This window comes from Odontesthes bonariensis, chromosome 4, assembly GCF_027942865.1.
Source record: "Odontesthes bonariensis isolate fOdoBon6 chromosome 4, fOdoBon6.hap1, whole genome shotgun sequence".
Lineage (NCBI taxonomy): Eukaryota > Metazoa > Chordata > Actinopteri > Atheriniformes > Atherinopsidae > Odontesthes > Odontesthes bonariensis.
The window spans coordinates 38,495,851-38,517,485 of NC_134509.1; the positions used below are offsets into that span (position 1 = coordinate 38,495,851).

At 40.4% G+C, this 21,635-nt stretch overlaps 2 protein-coding genes across 3 annotated transcripts; one reads left to right on the plus strand and one right to left on the minus strand.

Moving 5' to 3' along the window:
- Nucleotides 1–770: 770 nt before the first annotated feature.
- On the plus strand, nucleotides 771–6,650 carry mrpl4 (mitochondrial ribosomal protein L4). Its single transcript, XM_075464174.1, has 9 exons — nucleotides 771–974; nucleotides 2,062–2,143; nucleotides 2,977–3,148; nucleotides 3,233–3,284; nucleotides 3,610–3,727; nucleotides 3,868–3,974; nucleotides 5,629–5,738; nucleotides 5,825–5,898; nucleotides 5,998–6,650. Exons 1-9 carry the CDS (start codon nucleotides 927–929, stop codon nucleotides 6,141–6,143), a joined length of 909 nt encoding a protein of 302 aa, XP_075320289.1. The 5' UTR covers nucleotides 771–926; the 3' UTR covers nucleotides 6,144–6,650.
- Nucleotides 6,183–19,295, minus strand: hyls1 (HYLS1 centriolar and ciliogenesis associated). Of its 2 annotated transcripts, none has more exons than XM_075464173.1 (12): nucleotides 19,117–19,295; nucleotides 18,106–18,243; nucleotides 17,776–17,895; nucleotides 17,573–17,646; nucleotides 16,095–16,318; nucleotides 15,715–15,770; nucleotides 13,638–13,804; nucleotides 13,389–13,434; nucleotides 10,365–10,419; nucleotides 8,424–8,505; nucleotides 7,686–7,712; nucleotides 6,183–6,438 (listed from the first exon to the last, which is right to left on the minus strand). In XM_075464173.1, the coding sequence occupies exons 2-12, from the start codon at nucleotides 18,203–18,205 to the stop codon at nucleotides 6,304–6,306; spliced, it is 1,086 nt and encodes a 361-aa protein (XP_075320288.1). In that variant the 5' UTR covers nucleotides 18,206–18,243; nucleotides 19,117–19,295; the 3' UTR covers nucleotides 6,183–6,303. The 2 variants fall into 2 exon arrangements, with proteins under 2 accessions (XP_075320288.1, XP_075320286.1); XM_075464171.1 differs by lacking the exon at nucleotides 19,117–19,295 and adding an exon at nucleotides 18,957–19,107.
- Between the last annotated feature and the right edge of the window lie 2,340 nt (nucleotides 19,296–21,635).

Below are 21,635 nucleotides of genomic sequence, written 5' to 3' on the forward strand. Positions count from 1 at the left end.
CTTTTTTCTCCCGTTTAATTTCTCAAATGAAATTATGTACATGTGACATTATTGTGGTCATTAACTTGTGTTTCCCTGTTCCAACAGGTATCCTTTGAATGGTGTTACAGTGTTTTCCCCCTCTTTTGTTTTCTCAAACCCCAGCTGGTCGAGGCGGATGGCCACCCTTCCTGAGTCTGGTTCTGCCAGAGGTTTCTTCCTGTTCAAAGGGAGTCGTTTCTCTCCACAGTCGCCTCAGGCACGCTCAGGACGGGAGATTGGACTGAAGACAAGTTTCAGTGCAATCTGTTGGTTTCCTTAGCTAGGAAATTGTTTTTGAATTGGCTCTATATGAATGAATTGGATTATTTTGAAATTAATTATGATTACAATGAACTGAACTCCAATCGGCTTGAATTAGACTATACTATTTAAGTGCCTTGAGATGACATTTATTGTAATTTGGCGCTATATAAATAAACTGAATTGAATTGAATAGAAGACATCAGACTAAGCCTTTACAATAGACAGAAACTCTGTACTTGACTGGAAAGGCTTTAGCTTTCAGGAAGTCTTCTTAACTATAAAGAGATCCATTATTGTCAAACAAGGTCATCACAAATATGTCCTTCTCAATCCAGCTCTCCTTATATAGACTTTTGTTGTTAATGTTAATATGACCATTGTTCCAGAGCATTTCTCTGTGTGGAGAAAAGTTGTGAACATAAGATCATTTCCAAGAGAGTAAAGCCTGTTGATAAAATTAACTGCCAGGAGATGGCTCAAGCGCGCCCTCATGACGTCATTAACACGCGACATCGACACGCCACACAGAATATCTTCCACGACCTTTCGCCAAGCCTCTGACTTCGTTTATAATGTTGTTCAGAAAATAACACGAAAGATAATTTAATGTGTGAGTGACTGTGGAAGAAGTCCAAAGCAAAATGCTTCGATTTCCCGTCTCAGTTTTGAGCAGAGGAATCGCTAAAAGGGTGAGTAACCGATCTTGTAATGGGTAACTGTCAGATTACCAGCTGCAGCTCTGTGAACGCGGTCACTCCGCATACATTTATGTAAGAAGGGACGATGAAGAACATTATTGGCTCCTTTGTCGGTTTGTTTGCTGCACCCCTCAACAACAAGTTGTCAGGCTGGGGGAAAGGCATCAAAGAAGCCACATAGCATAAAGGAGCAGACATTTAAACACGGCGTAAAATGGTCAAATACAATAAAAGTCAGAGATGAGCTAAACTCGGATATCTAAATATAAAGAAAGGATAAAAACTACACAGCAGTATGCTGCTGTGAGATTTAAAACTAGAAAGTTTCAGATTTATATGAAGAAAATACAGTGATGATGCCTAATAACTTTGATGTAAAAGAACTGAGTGTTGGAGCAGATTCAGACGTGAGAAACATAAACTGTGAAAGGGACTCCCTGAGGCTCAGTTTTGGATGCGAGGACAGTAAGCAGACCTGTCGCAAAACATCAGTGTAGAAGCAAAGACTTCTTAAAAGCAGATCACTGATAAAGTCAGACTGAGAAGCATAAACACACAGATAGATAATCTGCAGGAGGTAGTAGTTATTGATGGTCCGTTCATCTGCAAAAACAACGATCATTTTATGGTTCAAGCCTCTCAGATGAAAGAATTTGCTGCCTTTTATTATCTTGCATTATAATGAATTCTGTATATTTGGGTTTTGGGACACTGATCAATCAAGAAAGTAATCAGAAGTTGTAACCTAAAATTCCTGGAAGTGTTAAAACCAGTTAGATCAACACAGAAGTATGACCAAAGATTTTTTTTCTGCAAAGTAAAGCCTAACAAGTAAATTTGGACCCATAAAGAATCTGTCCAAAAGGCTCAGGTTATTCGTTCTCTAATCAAAGGATTGTTTCAGCCATTTATTTCATGGACATTCCAAACATTTGATGTCTGCAGTTATTAGATGTGACTGTCAGAATAAGCAGTATAATGTTCCACATTCTGTTTTTGGCTGATGCGATTGGTTGGATTTTATTTTCTGGTCTACGACTCCATCTCACAGTGTTTCTTTAACTCTTCCCTTCTTCAGTTCTGCTCGGCGGTCATAGGTGAGGGCACTCTGCCCCCAAATCTGCTGCTACCATCCAACCTCGTAGATCCTACCAAATTAAGTAAGTAAAACCATGGCTTTAATAATTGTATTTATCTGAATGTTTTAGTTGAAAGTAGCATGAATTGGGTGTTGTAAATTGGCATCTTACACCAGTTTATATGAACTTTGCCTCCAAAACATTGTATAGTATGCATTTCCTCAAGAATTTTCTGTATGTAGCATTAAGTTGTAAGGCAAGGCAAGTTTATTTGTATAGCACAATTCAACAGCAAGGCAATTCAAAGTGCTTTACAGAGACACGAGATTAAAACAGTAGAAATAAAAAGCATGATTTAAATTTTAAACAAAAAAAAAGAAATAAGAACAATAGATAAAATCAGTAGTTAAAATGTGATTAAGTTTTGAAACTCAAGCTTCAGATTTGGAGCTTTATTCAAATGCAGCTGAAAATAGGTGTGTCTTCACCCTGGACTTAAATACACTGAGTGTTTCAGCTGATCTGAGGCTTTCTGGGAGTTTGTTCCAGACATGTGGAGCATAGAAGATGAATGCAGCTTGTCCATATCTGGTTCTGACTCTGGGAACTGATAAAAGACCGGATCCAGATGACCTGAGGTGTCTGGAAGGCTCATACTGGGTCAGGAGGTCACTGATGTATTTTGGTCCTAGACCATTCAGAGCTTTATAGACCAGCATCAGAACTTTAAAGTCTATCCTCTGATGGACAGGCAGCCAGTGTAAAGACCTCAGAGCTGGACTGATGGGGTCCACTTTTTTGGTCTTAGTGAGGACTCGAGCAGCAGAGTTCTGAAAGTCGTAAAGGAATAACGTAGACTCGGTCTTAATTCTTCTGGTGTTCAGCTCTGATTGCCGTTTTGTGTTCTCCGGCAGAGCGTCCTCCTCCTACAGCGGACTGCTCACTGCCTCTGCTGAGGAAGTGCGATGCTGTAGTTCCTGCTCACCTGAGCCCCGTGCAGACGTGGGTGGAGACTCTGGAGAGGACGGACAGTGAGCCGCGGGGTTTGGCTCAGCTCCATCCAGATGTCTTTGCAGTGCAGCCGAGGTAAAGTGGAACACTTTCAGGTCACATCCTCTGAAATGTCAAACTAATTTTAGGTTGAGCTTGTTATTTCTTCTCGCTCTCCAGGCTCGATATTCTACACGATGTTGAAACGTGGCAGAGAAATTACAAAAGGATTGTAAGTTGTCAGTTTTATTTTTCTTTTAAATATATCAAATTTTTTTTCTACAAATGAGATTATTAAGTGTAATATAAATTTAGCATTTATTCTAAACTCCTGATAAAAGTCCGCATCAATTCATATCTGCTGCTTTGTTTTTTTTGGAGTTACTCATGTGAAACTTCCAACAGATTGAATGAGACTTGAAGAATTCACTAACATGTGACTGTTAGGTTCAGTGATCACTGTCTGTTGGCAAAGATTGTCTGGGTAGTTGCAGTGAGTCATGGCTGAAAAAGAAGCAGTAATATTCATTTGACTAATAGTTGTCTCGATGTCTCAGAGTCACGCCAACACAAAGGTCGTGTCAGAGGTCCGAGGTGGAGGCAGGAAACCATGGAAACAGAAAGGAAGCGGAAGAGCTCGGCATGGAAGCATTCGATCAACGCTATGGAGAGGAGGTGACTCCTTCTGAGAATAAAGTGCTTGTTTGTGTCTGCCTTGTAAAACTCTTTGAGTCTTAATATTCTTCCTTTAGTCATTTGATGTGGAGGGACTCGTGTTGCAAACTACCAAGTCTGACAGATGGTGTTTCACTCAGGTGGGGTGTCTCATGGACCAAGAGGACCAACCAGTTACTACTACATGTTACCCATGAAAGTTCGAGTGATGGGACTCAAAGTGGTGCTGAGCACCAAAATGGCTCAAGCAAGTAACCCCCCCCCCCACCAATATGATCTATTATTCACACCTAACACTATATATCAGTGATACTCACTATTTTTTTCACAAGAGCCACATTGGCAGAGCAAAATCAAGGGAAGAGACACTTTTACGACAACATCCTAAGTCCCCTTTTGCAAATATGCATTTCTACATCTAAAACATCCCACAAAAAAAGAAACAACACAGCCAATACATTTTCAATTAAAGGCATGGTTGGTAATCCTGTTCAGAAACACATTTTGTAATACTGGGTGAAATGGTCCGTCTGTCCTGAGAGAAATCTATACAAGATGTATTTAGAAAAAGGGACGAAAATAATCAGACCTCTGTGGCAGCTGCAGGACTGAGAAAAAGCTGACCAATCCGAGATCAGCGTCCCGCTGATCTCGGATTGGAGCGCCTACAAAAACCAATCAGATGCCTCTGCTTTCTGCCTACGCCCCCCTCTGCCGGCTCCCTGCTCCGTGTGCGCATGCGGTTCTACCGGCTTTGGATGACGCACTGACGGAATGGGGAGGGGGGGGTGGAGCTTAGAGGAGGGGACACTTTCGAATCTTGCTAGCTCTCTTGCTAGCTCTCTAGGATTACCTACCATAGCTTTAAGACCATATTTACCTTAATACTGGAATGAGCGGAAGCTGGCGTGCATGTCCTTGACTTTTTTCATGTTGTATTTGTAGTTTGTTGTTGTAATCATAGTGAGACATTCAGGATGAGCATGGTTTTTGTGCTGGTTTTTGCCCTTTTTTTAATGAAAAACCGATCCATTGTGCCTGCATCTCGCGCTGGCTAAAGGAGCTAGCGTGCGCTGTGGTCAAGTGTGAGGTGGTTTAAGCGGGTTGCGTTGCCAGGTTTAACAGAGCCCCCTTTAGGAAACACCATCAAGCCTTAATTAATACTTAATAAAAAATACTTAATACTACAAAAACAAAGCAAACTTAATAAAAATATTTAATACTGTGCAGTATTCGCTGTATGTTATTGTCATCATATTGTTATAAGCTACTATGCGAGTGTGAGCCACCAATTAAAGCTTGAGGAGCCGCGCAATGAGTATCTCTGCTATATATGGAGCCCAGCTGATGTCACTGTTTGAAAGCATAAAAAAAAAGGTTAATTTAGCCACATTTTATTTAGAAAACATGAGGATTGTAGTTGTGAGTGATATGCAGCTTCTCTGTGCCCACAGCAAAGAGAAAAGGATGATTTGTCCTATAGACTGAGCTAATCCAAGGCACTTCAACTAATTGATCGTTTTTTGTTTTTTTTAAACCAGAAATCCCCAGCAGATGAACCAAAAGACATATATTAAAGAAAATAAACTTAAATGTCCAGTTTTGAATAAGAGCTGTAGTGACCTAAACTTTCATGGACAACCAAGACGTATTATTGAGTGTGTATGTTTTCCTTCAATGGGAACCTCCACTGTTTGTTCAGTAAAAATACTGACCACTTTCTCTGAAACAGCACAAGGTGCAGGGCACATCACTGGCCGACTGATCTTAGAGTTTCTGTCCCGACGACAAGCACAATTTTCTCAAAACTTTGTTACACCATACTTGTGTATATACATTAAATTTTCCGGCGGGTTTTTAAAAAGTCTTCATTTGAAATTGATGTTATTGTGTTACTGCAGGACTATCTTCACATTGTGGACTCCCTGAACGTCCCCACCCCGGACTCTCAGTACCTGCTTGACCTGATCAGACACAGACACTGGGGAGAGTCTGTGCTAATAGTTGATGTGTGAGTATCCTCAGCAGGCTCACGTGGTGCAAACAGGAAAGCTACATTGTTGCTCTCTGGTTCAAAGTTCTTCTTGTTGCTTTTAGAGGCGACACGTTCCCTGAAAACATCCTTCAGGCCACAGCAAACTTAAAGACCGTGAACATCATTCCTGCCATCGGTGAGTTAGTGCTAAGCTGGGATTTCTGAATGATTGTATGTTTAATCTTTTGTTGTTATGAGTGGAAACAGAATGTTTGACTGGCCTCTTGTCCATCAGGTCTGAATGTCCACAGCGTGCTGAAACACGAAGCCATCGTCCTCACACTGGAAACAGTCAAGTTTCTTGAGGACAAGCTGCTTTGGCACGACCAGCGTTACACACCTCTGCACCCATTCAAACTGCCCTACTCCGACTTCCCGTAGAAGAAAAGACTTGTAATATATTCACTGATAACTGTGAGCCAGGTTTTTCTTTGTTTTTATTATGTGTAACAACAACAAGTTAATAAACAATACTACTCGTATAAAAAAAAAGATAAAATTTTATGCAAAATATCTTAAAAGAATGTCCTGAGTTCAAAGGCTAAAACTGGTAGTTGAATTTGTGTGGAAGGAGACCGTTGGCTAAATTGTTCCTGATCTCCCAGCGAAGCGCTGACCGTTTCTTCTCCGTTGGTACGACGTAGGTGTTGGGCACTAAAGCTCTACGAGGTTTCGGCTGAAAGACAACAAAGCATGACTTTAAACCCAGCTGTGATCTAACTTTGTGGTTCCTTCTGAAAATCCTGAACACCATGTGCTCTGGCCTAAAGAGACTGCTTGCTACACCGGCCTGCCTGACCGGTCTCAAATACAACAAATGACCCAGAACAGCTGGAACACTTTCCATTCAGAACTACATACACTGGTCTCTTCTAAGTTCAGAATTTTTTTTTTTTTAACAAATTAAAGGGATAGTTCGCCTCTTTTGACGTGAAGCTGTATGACATCCCATATTAGTAATATCATTTATGAACATTTTCTTACCCTGCTGCGTCCTGTGAGCCGAGTTCCAGCTGAGTTTTGGCGTTGACGAAGGTAGTCCGGCTAGTTGGCTGGGGCCACAAAAATAAAGCGTTTTGCTTCTCAAAACAATATGCGTTCAAAAGAGTAATACATTTGCATCACAAAATCGTTATCCAGAAAAAGTCAGACCTCACAATCGCTTGGCGCTATTTTTGCCTCCCTTCATATCAATGCGTTCAGCCACCTGCCGACAGCCGCACCTGTTACGGTGTTTGCTGCTCGGTCTGCACGGTTTACACAGCCCGTAGTGATGCGAAAGTAGAGAGAAATAGCGCCAAGCGATTTTGTGATGCAAATGTATTACTCTTTTGAACGCATATTGTTTTGAGAAGCAAAACGCTTTATTTTTGTGGCCCCAGCCAACTAGCTGGACTACCTTCGTCAACGCCAAAACGAGGCTGGAACTCGGCTCACAGGACGCAGCAGAGGGTAAGAAACAGTTCATAAATGATATTGCTAATATGGGATGTCATACAGCTTCATGTCAAAAGAGGCGAACTATCCCTTTAAGCTTATGCAAACCAAATGGTAATGGCCTGTACTTGTATAGTGCTTTCACACGTCGCGCCACATTCCCCCACACACAGCACTTATTCTATACAGACTACAGTGCTTTCTGCTACATTCACACACTCATACACAACGTGGTGATACTTCGACACGTGAAGCCGGGATTCAAACCACAGACCTTCCGACTGCTCTTCCTCTTGAGCTGCAGCCGCCCACTAAAAGTAAGTGTTCCCCTGTTCAGCTGTTTGAAAACTCTTGGTTTGCATCTCTTTTCTTAGTTCCGCAGCATCAACTTTCTTAGAGTTGGGGTTGGAGTCTCGGGCAAATCAAGGGAAACCACTCATTGTGGTCACACATTTAAGAAACGAGAGTTAGCGCAGTGATACTTACAGCTGGAGGCTGGTAGGCAAGTCGCTCCTGAGAACAGAAGAAAAACAGAAGTCCCTTTCAGTTATGAGATCCGTTCCACTGATGGATTCATTATCCTGTTTAATCAGTCACATTCATGTAAACGTCCGTCCCGCTTCATTCAGAAATGCCAGAGATGGTGATAGAGAGCCTCCATGCACACACAATTTTTCCCATTCACTCTAGATTGAACAGAATCAAATGGAATATAATACAAAATACTTTATCATCACTTTTTCACGTGTTGTCACTAAAAGCATTCAAATCAATGTTCCAAGCACACAGCAGTGACAACCTGTTCAGCTTGCTTTATCGTGTTGAACTAAATCACAATGGATCTGAGTTTAAAAAAAAAAAATCTAGAATCAGAGAACAGAAGCTGCAGCTCAAACAGTTTTCTCTTGTTCTTATGGCTCAGAAGCTGAGGAAGAAAAAAAAAACCGCACTACTGCCGCTGACTATGGAAGAGAAAACTTTGAGCTGCGATCATGTGTCGAATGAACCCCCCACCGCTGGGTGTCGGTGCTGTAGCTCAGACCTGTGATGTGTGTTTTACCACCGGAACACTTTCAGATTGTTATTAGAAACGGGAATTTTATCAGCTGCACATTTACTCATTTCAACTGACAAGATGTTAATGTACTAAATTTGTCTTCCATCCCAGTAAAGATAGTTGGAAAATAAGTACATTTTTCATTTATTGAGGACATATTTCCATACCTTTATCTCCCAGCGGAGAGATTTCCTGTCTTTCTCTCCAGGAAGTTTGAACATGTCCCACAGCTGCTTGTATTGGAAATACCTTCAGGGATGAAAAAAGCCCATGAACAAACAAATCAAGCAACGGTAAACATTCCAGTGTATCCCACAACAGTACAGTTGACCAAAACCAAAAGTCCAACCTATCTTTTGGAGATATTTTTGCAGCTCGATGATCTCCTTATTCAATAAAATCAGCACCAAATGAGCTGGTTTGGTTTTGGTTTATTCTGCTGAGTAAATTGAAAGCTTCCTTAATCCAAACTGCATGGCAGAGAACCCGTGCACTAACATGCAGGTGCAGCGGGACCAGCCGCTACCGAACAGAACAGAGGAACTTTAATGATTTCAAACATAATCAGGGAGTGAGATGGTGTCCTCAAGCTAAAACCACCATTACACAGCTAACTTTTTGGATTTGGATTCAAAATGTGAAGAGTAAGAATACATCAGTGGACCTTCCAGACTTATGACCTTTTACATGAAACATCTTTGTGCTGACTAAATTTTAACTTCCAGTTTTAAAATGGATTATTATACCAATCAATATGGTTTAGCTTTGAACTAACATCTGAACAAAAATGGTCTAAATGATTGTGGAGTTCTGTGACACCAACTTCGTAAGCACGCTTGAGCTGGTCCAATGGAAGTGATCGGTCATGTGAGAACCCCTTGTGTGCTTCAATTAAAACAATTAAACGTGACTAAAGACACAAAAAGCCTCGTTGGGAGTGGTTTGAAAAAATAAGCCCAATGCAAAAAATGATTGAAGAGGTGAACATTCTGGCTCTGGAGCTCCACGAGGTGTGGTGGTCAGCACAGTTTCCTCACAGCCAGGAGGTTCCTGGTTCTGGTCTCAGCTGGAGTTGGCATGTTCTCCCTGTGCATGCGTGGGTCCAAGTCCTCCGGCTTCCTCCCACGGTCCAACAACATTAACTGGCGACTCTAAATTGGGTTGGCCCTGTGACGGACTGGAATCCTAGGACCAACATTCCCTCCCTGATGTGTATAAAGAAATGGTCAGATGGCTGGACGGGCACCAACTCAGTTCGTACTTTGTTTCAGCTCATCCGTCTTTCCTGACGGCTTCAATTCTTTAACATCAGTGAAAAACAAGATTATTTTTCAATCCGGCTCCATCTTTCTTGTACAGCAGCTGACAGATCAGCTCAGCAGAACGGACCCCCGTCACGGACCTTTCTTTCGGTTTTCACCAGAAATTTGAACTCCGGTTGAGATCTGGACTGTTTGCCTGCCAGGTCATTGAGTTAATGCGTCTTTCCTGAAGAACATTCTGAACGCTCCTTTCTCTGTGGCAAGATGCGTCATCATCCTGAAAAATGACCTCAGCATCACCAAACCTCCTTTGGATTGATGGAATGATTAAAGTATCCAAAATGTCCGTGTGCACCTGTGCATTTCCTGTAGACATAACGGCTCCCATCTCTCCTGGTCCTTTACCTGACATCAACCCCATATCATCAATGATGGTGGAAATGTGCTCGTTTTCTTCCTTTCCAGCTTCATCTCCTTGTCCAATGCAGATTGGTGATTCATTTCTGAATAACCCTTTCATCCAATCATTCACAATCCATGCCTGCTTCTCTTTAGCCCACTGTAACCTCTGTGCATTGTTTCATTTTTTTACACTGTAAAAAAGTTGAATGAACATCATCAAAGTTTGCAAATTCCATATTTTTTGCCAGGAGTCTTATAGGACTCTATACACGTTTGCTTTGAGGACTTGTGGCAATAAGATTTCAGTCCTTCTGAAGCAACCCTCTGAACATAGAAGGATTACTCTTCGGACTCTCTTCATACATCATCCACACTGTGGGTCTTGCTAATAGAGGGGTGGATTTCTATAAATCTGAATCCTTCTCAAAGAGGTTTCTAACTTACTTGGCCACTGGATCAGTCTTCTTTATGGTCTGTAGGCTCATCACTGGTCGGATGACTGAAATAGATTAGAAAAACACGATTTAGTGTCAGAATGAAAATAACCAGCACGGGCATATCAGGGTTGTGCACTACAAAATGAGATTAAAGGATCAGTGAGGTGTGCTGAGTCAAAAGTATTGATTCAAATTCAAGACTCTTTTAACTCAGCTAGATCACCAAGACAACCCATGTTGAATGTTAACCATCCTCTTATCTTTGGGGTCAATTTGACCCCAGGCAGGTTTAGCTGCATAAAACATGTAAGAAATATCAACATTTCACACACATTTATTTCAAACATAATCAGGGAGTGAGATGGTGTCCTCAAGCTAAAACCACCAGCTAACTTTTTGGATTTGGATTCAAAATGTGAAGAGTAAGAATACATCAGTGGACCTTCCAGACTTATGACCTTTTACATGAAACATCTTTGTGCTGACTAAATTTTAACTTCCAGTTTTAAAATGGATTATTATACCAATCAATATGGTTTAGCTTTGAACTAACATCTGAACAAAAATGGTCTAAATGATTGTGGAGTTGTGTGACACACCAACTTCGTAAGCACGCTTGAGCTGGTCCAATGGAAGTGATCGGTCATGTGAGAACCCCTTGTGTGCTTCAATTAAAACAATTAAACGTGACTAAAGACACAAAAAGCCTCGGAGGGAGTGGTTTGAAAAAATAAAAAAAAATAAGCCCAATGCAAAAAATGATTGAAGAGGTGAACATTCTGGCTCTGGAGCTCCACGAGGTGTGGTGGTCAGCACAGTTTCCTCACAGCCAGGAGGTTCCTGGTTCTGGTCTCAGCTGGAGTTGGCATGTTCATGCACAGCAGCCATTTCTCTTGGTGCTCTGTGTGCTCCCTCTCAGCTGAAGGCGACATCTAAAGACAGTTTTTCCTGTCAGTGAGGTGTTGTCACATCTCTTTGACCATGGAAGTGAGAGAGGAGAACGTGTCTGGGACAGAGGATGATGTTGAGGAGGACGCTGATTATGAGGCATCCTTCTCTGATGAGAATCAGACTCCCAGTGTTGACCCTCCTGTTGTCCCTCAGCAACCAGCAAACACTACCTTCCGAAAACGGAGAGTTCTTATGATCCGTCTCCCCGTTTGAACAACAGGATAGACTTAGGCTGTGTTCGAAACCGCATACTACATACTTGCAAACTGCATACTTCCATACTCATCGATCAGACAGTATGCAGAGCGTTAACCCACACTGCATTTCGCTCCTGCCCGAGCCGAAACAGCCGACCTGAAGCTGATTTCGCTTAAGCTCTAAACTCTGTAAACTTTAGCAACATTTGAAACATTTTCAGGCAAGAAAGTAGTCGTTTAGATCCCCAACGTGTTGAAAACCTGACAAAATACCGGCTATTTACAATTTTGTTCCCACGAATTCGGCGCTATTAAAGATAGCCGTAGTGAGCAACGCACTTCCGGTTATTTCCACAAAAATAAAATACCCGTTGCCTTTTATCAAAGGGAAAGCCATTACGATACAATTGGTGCTTTTGTTTTGAAAACAGGAAGTGAACCTACCCTCGTTGTAGCTAGCTTGAAACTGCTGTTTTGACAGGAAATGACTATCGACTATCTTGGGTAGTTTGAGTACGAGTAGTAACCTCATGATGCATACCCAACATTTCAACGAATCTAGTATGCATCTTCTCGCATACTAAAACTCGCATACTAACTCAAAAAGTTAGTATGAGTAGTACGAGAAGTATGCAGTTTCGAACACAGCCTGAAGCTCAATTTATGGTCGGTGACGCAAGACGCAACGCAAGCCCTTGCGCGGTTGCAAGCCCCCCCCTTGCGTGCTTGCGTGTGTCACCTCAATTTTCTAAACTTCACGCAAGACGCGAGCGCAAGCCACTATCTACATCACATTCGGCGGGCGTGTTCATCTTCCGGTTTCATCCCCTAATAAAACGCTGTTTTCAAACGCCAAGGTAGAAAGCGAAGAAGAAGAAGAAGAAGAAGAAGCATGAATTTCCTGTCCTGGCAGGCCTTCACTGCCTGTCCTGGCGGTGAATTTCCTTTCATCGTAGTAGGCTTCTCTAAGGTCGTCATTGAAAAAACCCGCTGCTCCACCTACTGTCCTGGCGGTGAATCGCCACGCAGCACACGCAACCGCCGACAAAGCAAAATGAAGCATAAACGTCTCGAGCCATTAAACGCAAGCGCAAGACGCAAGCGCAAGGGCAGTTAAAAGAGGTATAATTCAGCCTTTAGTGCTGCTCATGCCATCAAAATGGTTCCAGGCCCCACAAGATATGCTGCAAGTCATGTCCAATACAGAAAATCAGCATTTCAGCTCTTCATAACACTATATATATGCATATATGGGGACAGTTGGAAAGACTTGGACATGACCCACTTGCGATCCTACATCGGGTTGTTCATTTTGGTCGTAGTGTACAAGTCAAAAGGCATAGCAACAGAAAGCCTTTGGGCTGCTGACACTGGAAGGGCAATATTTCCAGTCACCGTGTCTCTAAATACATTCCATGTTTACTCCAGGGCCAAACGCTTTGATGACGCCAAGGTTTCTTTGTGTTCTTTGTGCATCTGTAATGTTCTGATCATGACGATGTTCCGTTTTACAAATAAAATCCTTTTTTTTTGTTTTATTTAAATAGCCATTTAGATTGTCAACCGACAAACATGAATTACCTGACAGATAAACTTGGGTTTTAACTATTTTAATTACAATCCTTTTCTTGAGGTTTAAATTGCTAGGGTCAAATGGACCCCAAAGATCAAAGAACAGGAGGGTTTAACTGCTCTGACCGCAGCTGGCGTAATGTGTTTTATGCAAACCTGTTGAGCTGAATCAAAAAGCATGGCTTGTGCAAACTGTGTGCATCATTCCACTGAGAAAATAAATGACAAAGATAGTGACTTTTTCTGATGCAGTTTGCTTATATCTCACCCTTGCCTGGGTTCATAGAACCCAAACACTTGTGTCGACTTACAGGATTTGGGTTTCAGCCTGAGATCACCATCACTCTGAGTTCGAGTCTGTCCAAAAGAAAATGAGAGTACAGTGATTTTCAATTAAAATACTACTACTACTACTACTACTACTAAGAATAATAATATCTTCAAATATATCTGATGTGTGACATTAAAGATTCAAATAAGAAGTACAAATATCAATTAGAAAATAAAGAAGGGAAAAATTCCCCATAAAACTTTACATCCTGTTAGATAACATTACCTACCGTGCTTCTAATGTAAGATTCGAAGGCACTTAAAGAGTCGCCGTCCGTCTCGGAGCTCTGGGTGTCGCTCTCATTGCTCACGACTTCATTCTCCGTCTCAAAGTCCTGCTGAGCCGATGTGTATAAATGAAGTTCAGCCAGTTGCTCTTCAAGATGGCTCCCCACCTCTGCAACAAATCATCAATGATCATCAACAAACGGAACATTTTACTGCTAAATGTTTGTCTTTCTGCCTAGTAAAGCGAATAGATTTATACCAGTTTTTCAGTTGACCTGAGAGGCATGTGCCTGCGAGAGGGATCTATAATGTCACGACTGGTCTGAAAGCCAACACTTGACAACAAATAACCTTTATTAAATTTGATGTAGGAATTTGAAGCTTTCATTACACATTCAATGGGAATGTAGAATTTTCCCCCTCAGAACCGTGCAAGCCTGTTGAGCCAGAATACTAATGAAAAACAACCTTTTTTTTTTCCAAAGGTCAAAAAATATCACCAAATATTAACTGATTCGGAAATGAGCAATAAGGACAAGTGCCTCTGTGTCACTTCTGTGATATGAGCATGACTGCTGCATCTTTTAATGAATGCAGAGCAAAAAATGAAAGAGCGAGTTTATTTGGAGAGTAAACTCGACTTGTAGACTGCCTGCTGCATGGAAACAGAGGGTTCCAACAGAACACCCTGGCATTCAGGGTTCTTCAGTGCATGCAAGCTGGTGTGAAAGCTTTTCCAAAGGATTAACTGGAGTGATCGTTCAGTGAAGGAGGATGCATTCTGTGTCCTCATTTAAAAATAAATTAAAAGACCTTATACTATGATACAGACGGTGTGTCAACGTTACACAGAGCTGACATAAAATGCCAATTCAGAGACAGGAACTTTTATATATAAAAATATATGTGAAAGGAACTCTTTACCCCTTTTCTGTCTCAGGTTTCCTTCCCACTCCTCACACATTGCATTATTTGTCTTCCTGCTGAAATCCACTTTAGAGTCAGTGAATTGGATATTTTTGTTGCTTGCTGGATCCTCAGCTTCCACTCTGTCTTCTGCATCTTTCACTACATTCAACTCATGAATGTGCTGCACCTGCTCTTGTTTTTCATCCTCTTTAAGATTGAGATCTTTTAAATGCTTCTCATGCAACAGGAATGTGTCTTCTGTCTCACCTATGAGATGTTGCTCCTCTGATGTTGTTTTTGTCACTTCATTGTTACATTTCTCCTCCTCTAGTTTCCTGACAGGGACACTGACTTCTGGAACATCTTCTCCACAACAAGCTACATTTGCAACAGGTTTCTTTTTATCTAACACGCACACCGGAGTCTCACTGAAATCTTGCTCACATGTGGGTTCAACAACAAACTCGCTAAAGCTGCCAAGTGACTGACAGTCTTCTTCATAATCTCTTAACTCAGACAGATCCCCCTGGCTGTCTTGGTCAAACTCAGTTATGGTTTGGTCATCTCTGTGGTCTTCCCCCGCCAGCTCCTCTGTTCTGTATGTGCCATAGCCAGAAGTCATTAAACTTGGTGCTGGACTATCAGAACTCCTGCTAGTAATTTCTTTATCATCGTCCTCCTCATCGTTACTTTCCTCTCCCAGAACTCCTCTGCTCCCCTGGCTGTTCGAATCTGGCTTTTCCTCATCTGAAGTCTTATGAGGGAAGCTCTCCGGGTCGTTGGAAGGTTTGGAGTCGATCACTCTCTCAAGCTTGACTTCTTCCTCCTGCTCATCTTGCCTCTCCCCATCAGACCAAAAGGAGGAGTTCTGGGAATTCGTGTCTTCGTCGCTCTCTTGGTTCCATTGAGTGTTATACATTTTGTACATGGTGCTCATCAAGCTCCTGCTGAGGTGTGTGAAGTGTGTGAAGTGTGAGAACTGTGGCGTCTCAGGGCTTAAAGCAGAAGCTAAGAGGATTAGTTGTCATCCAGGATTCTTAAACGCCTCTTCTCACTGAAATAGCCCGCTCTGTTTGTGGCAGTTTACATCTCTGAATGACCAACACTCTGTGCAGATGATAAAAAAATACCTCCAAGTCATTTCTAAAAACACAGTGAAGTCTACATTACCTGAGTCTTCACTGTAGACAGATTCATCGCAGATAAGAGACTGTCCTTTATGTTTCCTGGCAAGACAAATGTCACGTGTTACAAGCTTTTTTTTTCTTAAAAAAAAAAAACAAAAGTTTGATATTTTTATTTTTTTTGCCATTGTCATATACTCTGGATTTAAAAAATAAATAAATACCTGAATCAATTATTGCACACAGGTGCCACTGTGCTCTTTCTTTCTGTTTTTTATCTGATGAATAGTTGGTTTTACCACAGAAAAACAATAATAATTTTTATATCTGTAATGGCAAATAAAACTAAACTCTTTGCAAAAAACCCCAAATGACTGAAAGACAGATGGATAAAAGGCCACAGACCCGTACTGAACCAAAATCTACCTCAGGACTTTTCTCTTGATGAAGCGTCTCTGCTGCATGTCCAGAGAAGAGGTGAAGCTGTCGGACAGCGGTGACTGCGGGGCGTTCTCAACATCCACCTCCACCTGCAGCCTGCTTGGGGCACCCAGGGGGAGCTGGAGCTTCGGAGCCACAGAGTGTTGAGCATAAGAGTCGCAGCGTCCCTGCTGCCACCCACAGCTTCTGTTCTCATGAGTGGTGAGCAGCTGTGTTTCACATGACATGCATAATTCATCAATCACATGTATTAACCAATATCAAAATGTAAAGTTTCTATATTAATTTTAGTAATCAAAATGCTGTTTGTAAAAACATTTTATAGATTGAACCAAGTAGGTTTAAAACGAATTTAATTTTTTTTTCTTAATAAATATTCTACACCAAAAATAGTAAGTTTTTGCCATTAAAAGAATGGCATTTTCAAATAGTACAAAAGATGTGGGTTTCCTAAAAGAAGGGGAAATTAATAAGGAGTGTATTTTATTTGTAAGGTTAGGGGGCTTTCTGCTTTCCATTTCTGGCATAAAATACGTTCATCTACTCACTGAAAACAGTTTGTTGATAGTCGGCGTCCTTCGGACGATATTTAGATTTACTCGAGAGGGGCATAGACAATACAGCCCCTAAATAAAGCATTATCTGTCTTTATTTCACCAATACTTAAGGCGAATGAATGAACGCATACTATTGCACTGTTAGCTCAGAGCTGCCGAGTTGTTGTTATCTGGGGCTATCGGGGGGCTTATGGGGGCTTTCTACACACACATCTAGTTGGATGACGTCAACACTGCGCGCCGCTGCAGCACAGCTCAACAGCTCAACTCATTCACTCCGGTAAAGACCGTCCATCGTACTCAAAGTTGTCTTCCACGTTGTCAAAATCTGATAAATATTCTGCCATGTTGCTCAAAAATAGCAGTAGCAAACTCTGTGTGAAGTTAGCCGACGACCAGAGCACGGAGTGAATAAGCTGTGCTGCAGCCGACTTTCACCAAACTGTTATCCGTGATTAGATGAACGTATTTTATGCCAGAAATAAGGCCCAGGTTTATATATATATAAAAAAAAAACGAACTTGCCCTTTAAATATGTTCTGAAATCAGGCCCCAATGTGCACTGCACTGATTTTTTTTAACTATAGTGTTATCATTACTCTATCTGGCCCATTATGAGCATAAAAATATATTAGGGCTGGGCAACGATTAAAATTTTTAATCTAATTAATCACAGGATTTCCCTGATAAATCACGATTAATCGAATTTGTACGTAAAGCCTGTAAGCAACAGATTTTTACAGTAGGAAAATAAATAATCAAACCTGAGCTAATGCACAATAAAATAATTAAATAATTAATGAGTTAACGCAATCGTAACGAGTTAACTTGCCTAGCCTAGCCCTAAAATACATATATAGATATATATACATATATATATCTGTTATAGTGTGTGGTTTACTTTACCTGTCTGTCATGGTCTGCTTTCCCTGCATGTAAGAAAAATCCATCACCAGAGCCTTCAGGGTAGCATTGACTTACTGTGGAGATGACAAAGAAAACTCAGCAATTGGTAAAAATAATTAAGTAGATAAAGGTAAAATCTCTCAGACTTGACAAGTGAAACGGTTAAAATTACAACCAAGTTGTTCACTAAAGGCTTTTTTGACCTTTTTCTTTGATATAAGCAGGAGGACTCGGCTGAAATGTGGCTGACTGAGCTTTGGTGTTTAACTGAGTTGTCGAGGCCAGACTTTTCCACTCTCCGTGTTGTATCAGTTCATCAAGGTCTGCCAGAAAAAGACAAAATTATAGTTATCCTACAAGAAGTCAGAACATGGAGGAGTTCTGTTTTTTAAACAGATATATTTAACAGTCTAAAAAACTCAATTTTCTTTTATAAACATGAATGCATACTTTAAACATTATGCTTTAAAACAACATAGTGAACGGAGGGGGAGGATTGTACGACAAAAACAAATGGTGTTTAAGAGTCTAACCTTGCTTGAACTCAAGCAGCCTGTGTTTTGGTACGTTTCTGTAGCCAAGGACAGCCAGTTGTTCTTGAATTTCCTCTTCTGAAAAGTCCAGGTTGTCCATAATATTGTCAGCTTCAAGTTACTGAGGTAGAAAGAAGCCTGAATTAAAAATAAAAAAAGTCTTACATTAGTATATTACATGGCAGTGATATATAGAAAACAAGATGTCCCTTGTACACGTTTAGCGTTCATGACCTGGAGGTTAGCATTCTGCCAATCTGTAGATTTTGCGAGTTTACTGATTCTAAATGCACATGGTGCTGATAGGCTTCTTATATAAATGGTGTGGCCAAAACGTTTAACACCTTTCGGTATCAATAAAGCAGTACAGTTTAATAATGCCACAAACAGCAGGAGCCAAAATGCCAGGAACTAAAATAAGGGAGTCAATCATAAACCTCAGCTTGATTCCTATTAAGGTAAGAAGTTTCATTTTAGCACTGCAGGGGTGTTGTTTAGTTTTCGTACATAAACCAGCAACTAACTCGGTTTTTGTTTAGTGGAAACATTAAGTAATATAGGTCCTTTTTATAGGCTTTATTGTAGCTTTTAAGCGACAATAAAAGCATATCTTCACAACACTACTTTGAATCTTTTTGCACCTGATGACACCACCTCTCACACCACCGCCGTCTTATTGATATTTTTTAACGTTACGCTGAATTATCCAAAACACTACAATTGCTTTGCCGAGACAAAACTTTTTATAAAATAGTTTGGGGTTTTCTGTCGTAAATGTTGGCAAGATAGGCTAACCATTAGCAGCCAACCATGTATCGTAGTGAAAAAACAAGAAACGTGTCCGCTCTCACCTGCACACAGACCACTTTCTTGTTATAGTGAATCCATCACGCTAACACAACGGCCAGAAAAAAAAAAACTTTTTTTGTGATAAAGGTGTGATGTTTACTAGCTTAGACACAGCACCAAGACAACAACCGTTAACAAGCTTTGAAACTGACGCCTGCTTACGTCTTCCATAAACATCCGGTCTTCTTCTTCTTCTTCTGTTTATTGGCGGGTTACAGCATTTAGTGTGTATACGGCCACCTACTGTACAGGAGTGTGTAAAGGAACTGGCCAGACTATAATCACTTTTTCATAATGAGGTGTAGATAAATAATAACTAAAGTAAGAAAATAAATAACTAAAGCAAATAAACAGAATCAAATCAAATAAACAAACAAACCAAAATGTATATTAAATTATTTTAATTAAATCTGTTATCTTTAGGTAATGGATAAGAGCCTTAATTCTATTTCTCTGCATTCCTTGTTCCTCCAGTATGTTATGGATTCCTGATTCTTCTTCTTTTTCAAACCATTCCTTTCTGCAATCATTATACTTTGTACAATGAAATAAAACATGATCTACATCTTCTTTAACCTTACAGTCAACACAAAGGCCATCACTTTTCCCTATTATTTGTATTGTTGCATTAAGGCCTGTGTGCCCTAGTCTCAGTCTAGTATACACTACCTCTTCTCTTCTGTTCACACCCACTGCTGTAACCCTTTTCCCCCCAACATGACTCTGAACTTTAAAATATTGTCTTCCATTGGTATCAGCATCCCATTCTTCCTGCCATCTTTCCATAGTCTTCTCTTTAATTATTGTTTTAGCTTCCCCTTTCCCCAATGGAATATGGATAGCTATGTGATCCTGTTTAAGAGATTTTTTGGCTATTTTGTCAGCTACTTCGTTACCTCTAATCCCAATATGTGCTGGAACCCAACATAACTGGACTACAATACCAAGGTTTCTAAGGTGTGCTAACAGATGTCTCATTTCTATAACCAGGTCTTCTCTTATTGAATTTCCTGACACAAGGCTTTGTAAGACTGCCATTGAATCAGTGCATATGACTGACTTAAGGGGTTTAACTTCCTCAATCCACCTCAAAGCAGTTATTATTCCTGTCATTTCAACTGAGTATATTGATAATAAATTACTCAATCTGTATCCATATGTTTGGTTGAATTCTTGTATATATATTCCTATGCCACAGTGTCCATTTTGTATATCTTTTGATCCATCTGTGTAAATGTGTATGTACCCATGATATGAAGAACTCAGATAGTTTTTACATACTATTGCAAAGCTTTGCTGATCTGGATGATCTTTCTTTTCCTCAAGTAGATTTATATTTGTTTCAGGAGCAGGAAGAATCCATGGCGGAACACTGCTCATAGCTAATGCAGGGCTGAACGTTAGATCTTTTAGTCCATACTGACCTGCAGTATCATCAATGTCCCATCCAAATCCCTTTGTTTTCTTGAGATACTCCCAGCAATCATGAAGCACTGTTGTTGCTGGATTGTTAACACTTCCCTGCAGTCTAACCCAATATGTTAAGGAAAGTTTTTTAAATCTTAAACTGAGTGGGGTTTCCTCTGCTTCCACCAGCAGCGCACTTGTAGGAGTTGTTTTCATAGCTCCTAAAGCTATTCTCAGGGCCTTAAATTGTATTCTGTCCAGTTTTAGGAGGTATGTTTTACAAGCTGAACTATATACTATACAGCCATAGTCAATAGTAGATCTTATCAGGGATTTGTAAATATTCAACATAGATTGTCTATCTGCTCCCCAACTAAGACCAGAGACCATCCTCATTACATTTAACACCTTTTTGCATTTAGTTTCTATATACTCAATGTGATGTTTCCATGTAAGTTTACTATGAAACCATATTCCTAAGTATTTAAATGTCTCTCCTCTTTCAAGTGGTTGCTTGTATAGTATTACTTTATGATTTCCTGAAACTTTCTTTCTTGTAAAATATACAATTTGTGATTTTTGAACAGAGAATTTAAAACCCCAATCCACTCCCCATTGCTCTAGAGTGTTTATATCCTTCTGAATTTTACCTGTAATATATGAAATATTACGCCCCCTTCTCCAAATGACAGCATCATCCGCATATAGTAACCCTTCATTCATCTCTCCCAGTTTTTCAAAGATATCATTAATCATTATGTTAAATAAAATTGGGCTGATTACACTTCCTTGGGGTATTCCATTTTCCACTATGAATTCCTTTGATATTGCTTCTCCTACTCTAACCCTCAAGGTACGCTGGGACAGAAAGTCCAGTATGTAGTTATACATTCTTCCTTTGATACCTATTTTTCTCAATTTGATTAGCAAACCTTCCCTCCACATAGTATCATAAGCTTTCTCAATATCTAGAAATGCAGCTACCATAACCTCTTTCATAACTAAAGTTTTTTCAATTTCATTAGTTAGTTTAACTAGTGCATCAGTTGTTGATTTCTGTTTCCTAAAACCAGTTTGATACTTATGGAGTGGGCATTTATATTCTAAATAATAATTCAAACACGACACAATCATTTTTTCCATCAGTTTCCCTAAATGTGAGGTAAGAGCTATAGGTCTATAGCTACTTGGGTTACTTGCATCTTTTCCAGGTTTAGGAAATGGGAGGATTGTTGAGCTCTTCCATGCGTTTGGCAATTTGCCCTTGTCCCAAA

Coding starts and splice junctions, on each gene's coding strand:
- mrpl4 (XM_075464174.1), top strand. CDS start 927: ATGCTTCGATTTCCCGTCTCAGTTTTGAGCAGAGGAATCGCTAAAAGG. Junction 975..2,061: donor GCAGAGGAATCGCTAAAAGG/GTGAGTAACCGA, acceptor TCCCTTCTTCAG/TTCTGCTCGGCGGTCATAGG. Junction 2,144..2,976: donor CGTAGATCCTACCAAATTAA/GTAAGTAAAACC, acceptor GTTCTCCGGCAG/AGCGTCCTCCTCCTACAGCG.
- hyls1 (XM_075464173.1), bottom strand. CDS start 18,205: ATGGACAACCTGGACTTTTCAGAAGAGGAAATTCAAGAACAACTGGCT. Junction 17,896..18,105: donor GCTGCTTGAGTTCAAGCAAG/GTTAGACTCTTA, acceptor TTTTTCTGGCAG/ACCTTGATGAACTGATACAA. Junction 6,439..7,685: donor TTGCCTACCAGCCTCCAGCT/GTAAGTATCACT, acceptor GTTGTCTTTCAG/CCGAAACCTCGTAGAGCTTT.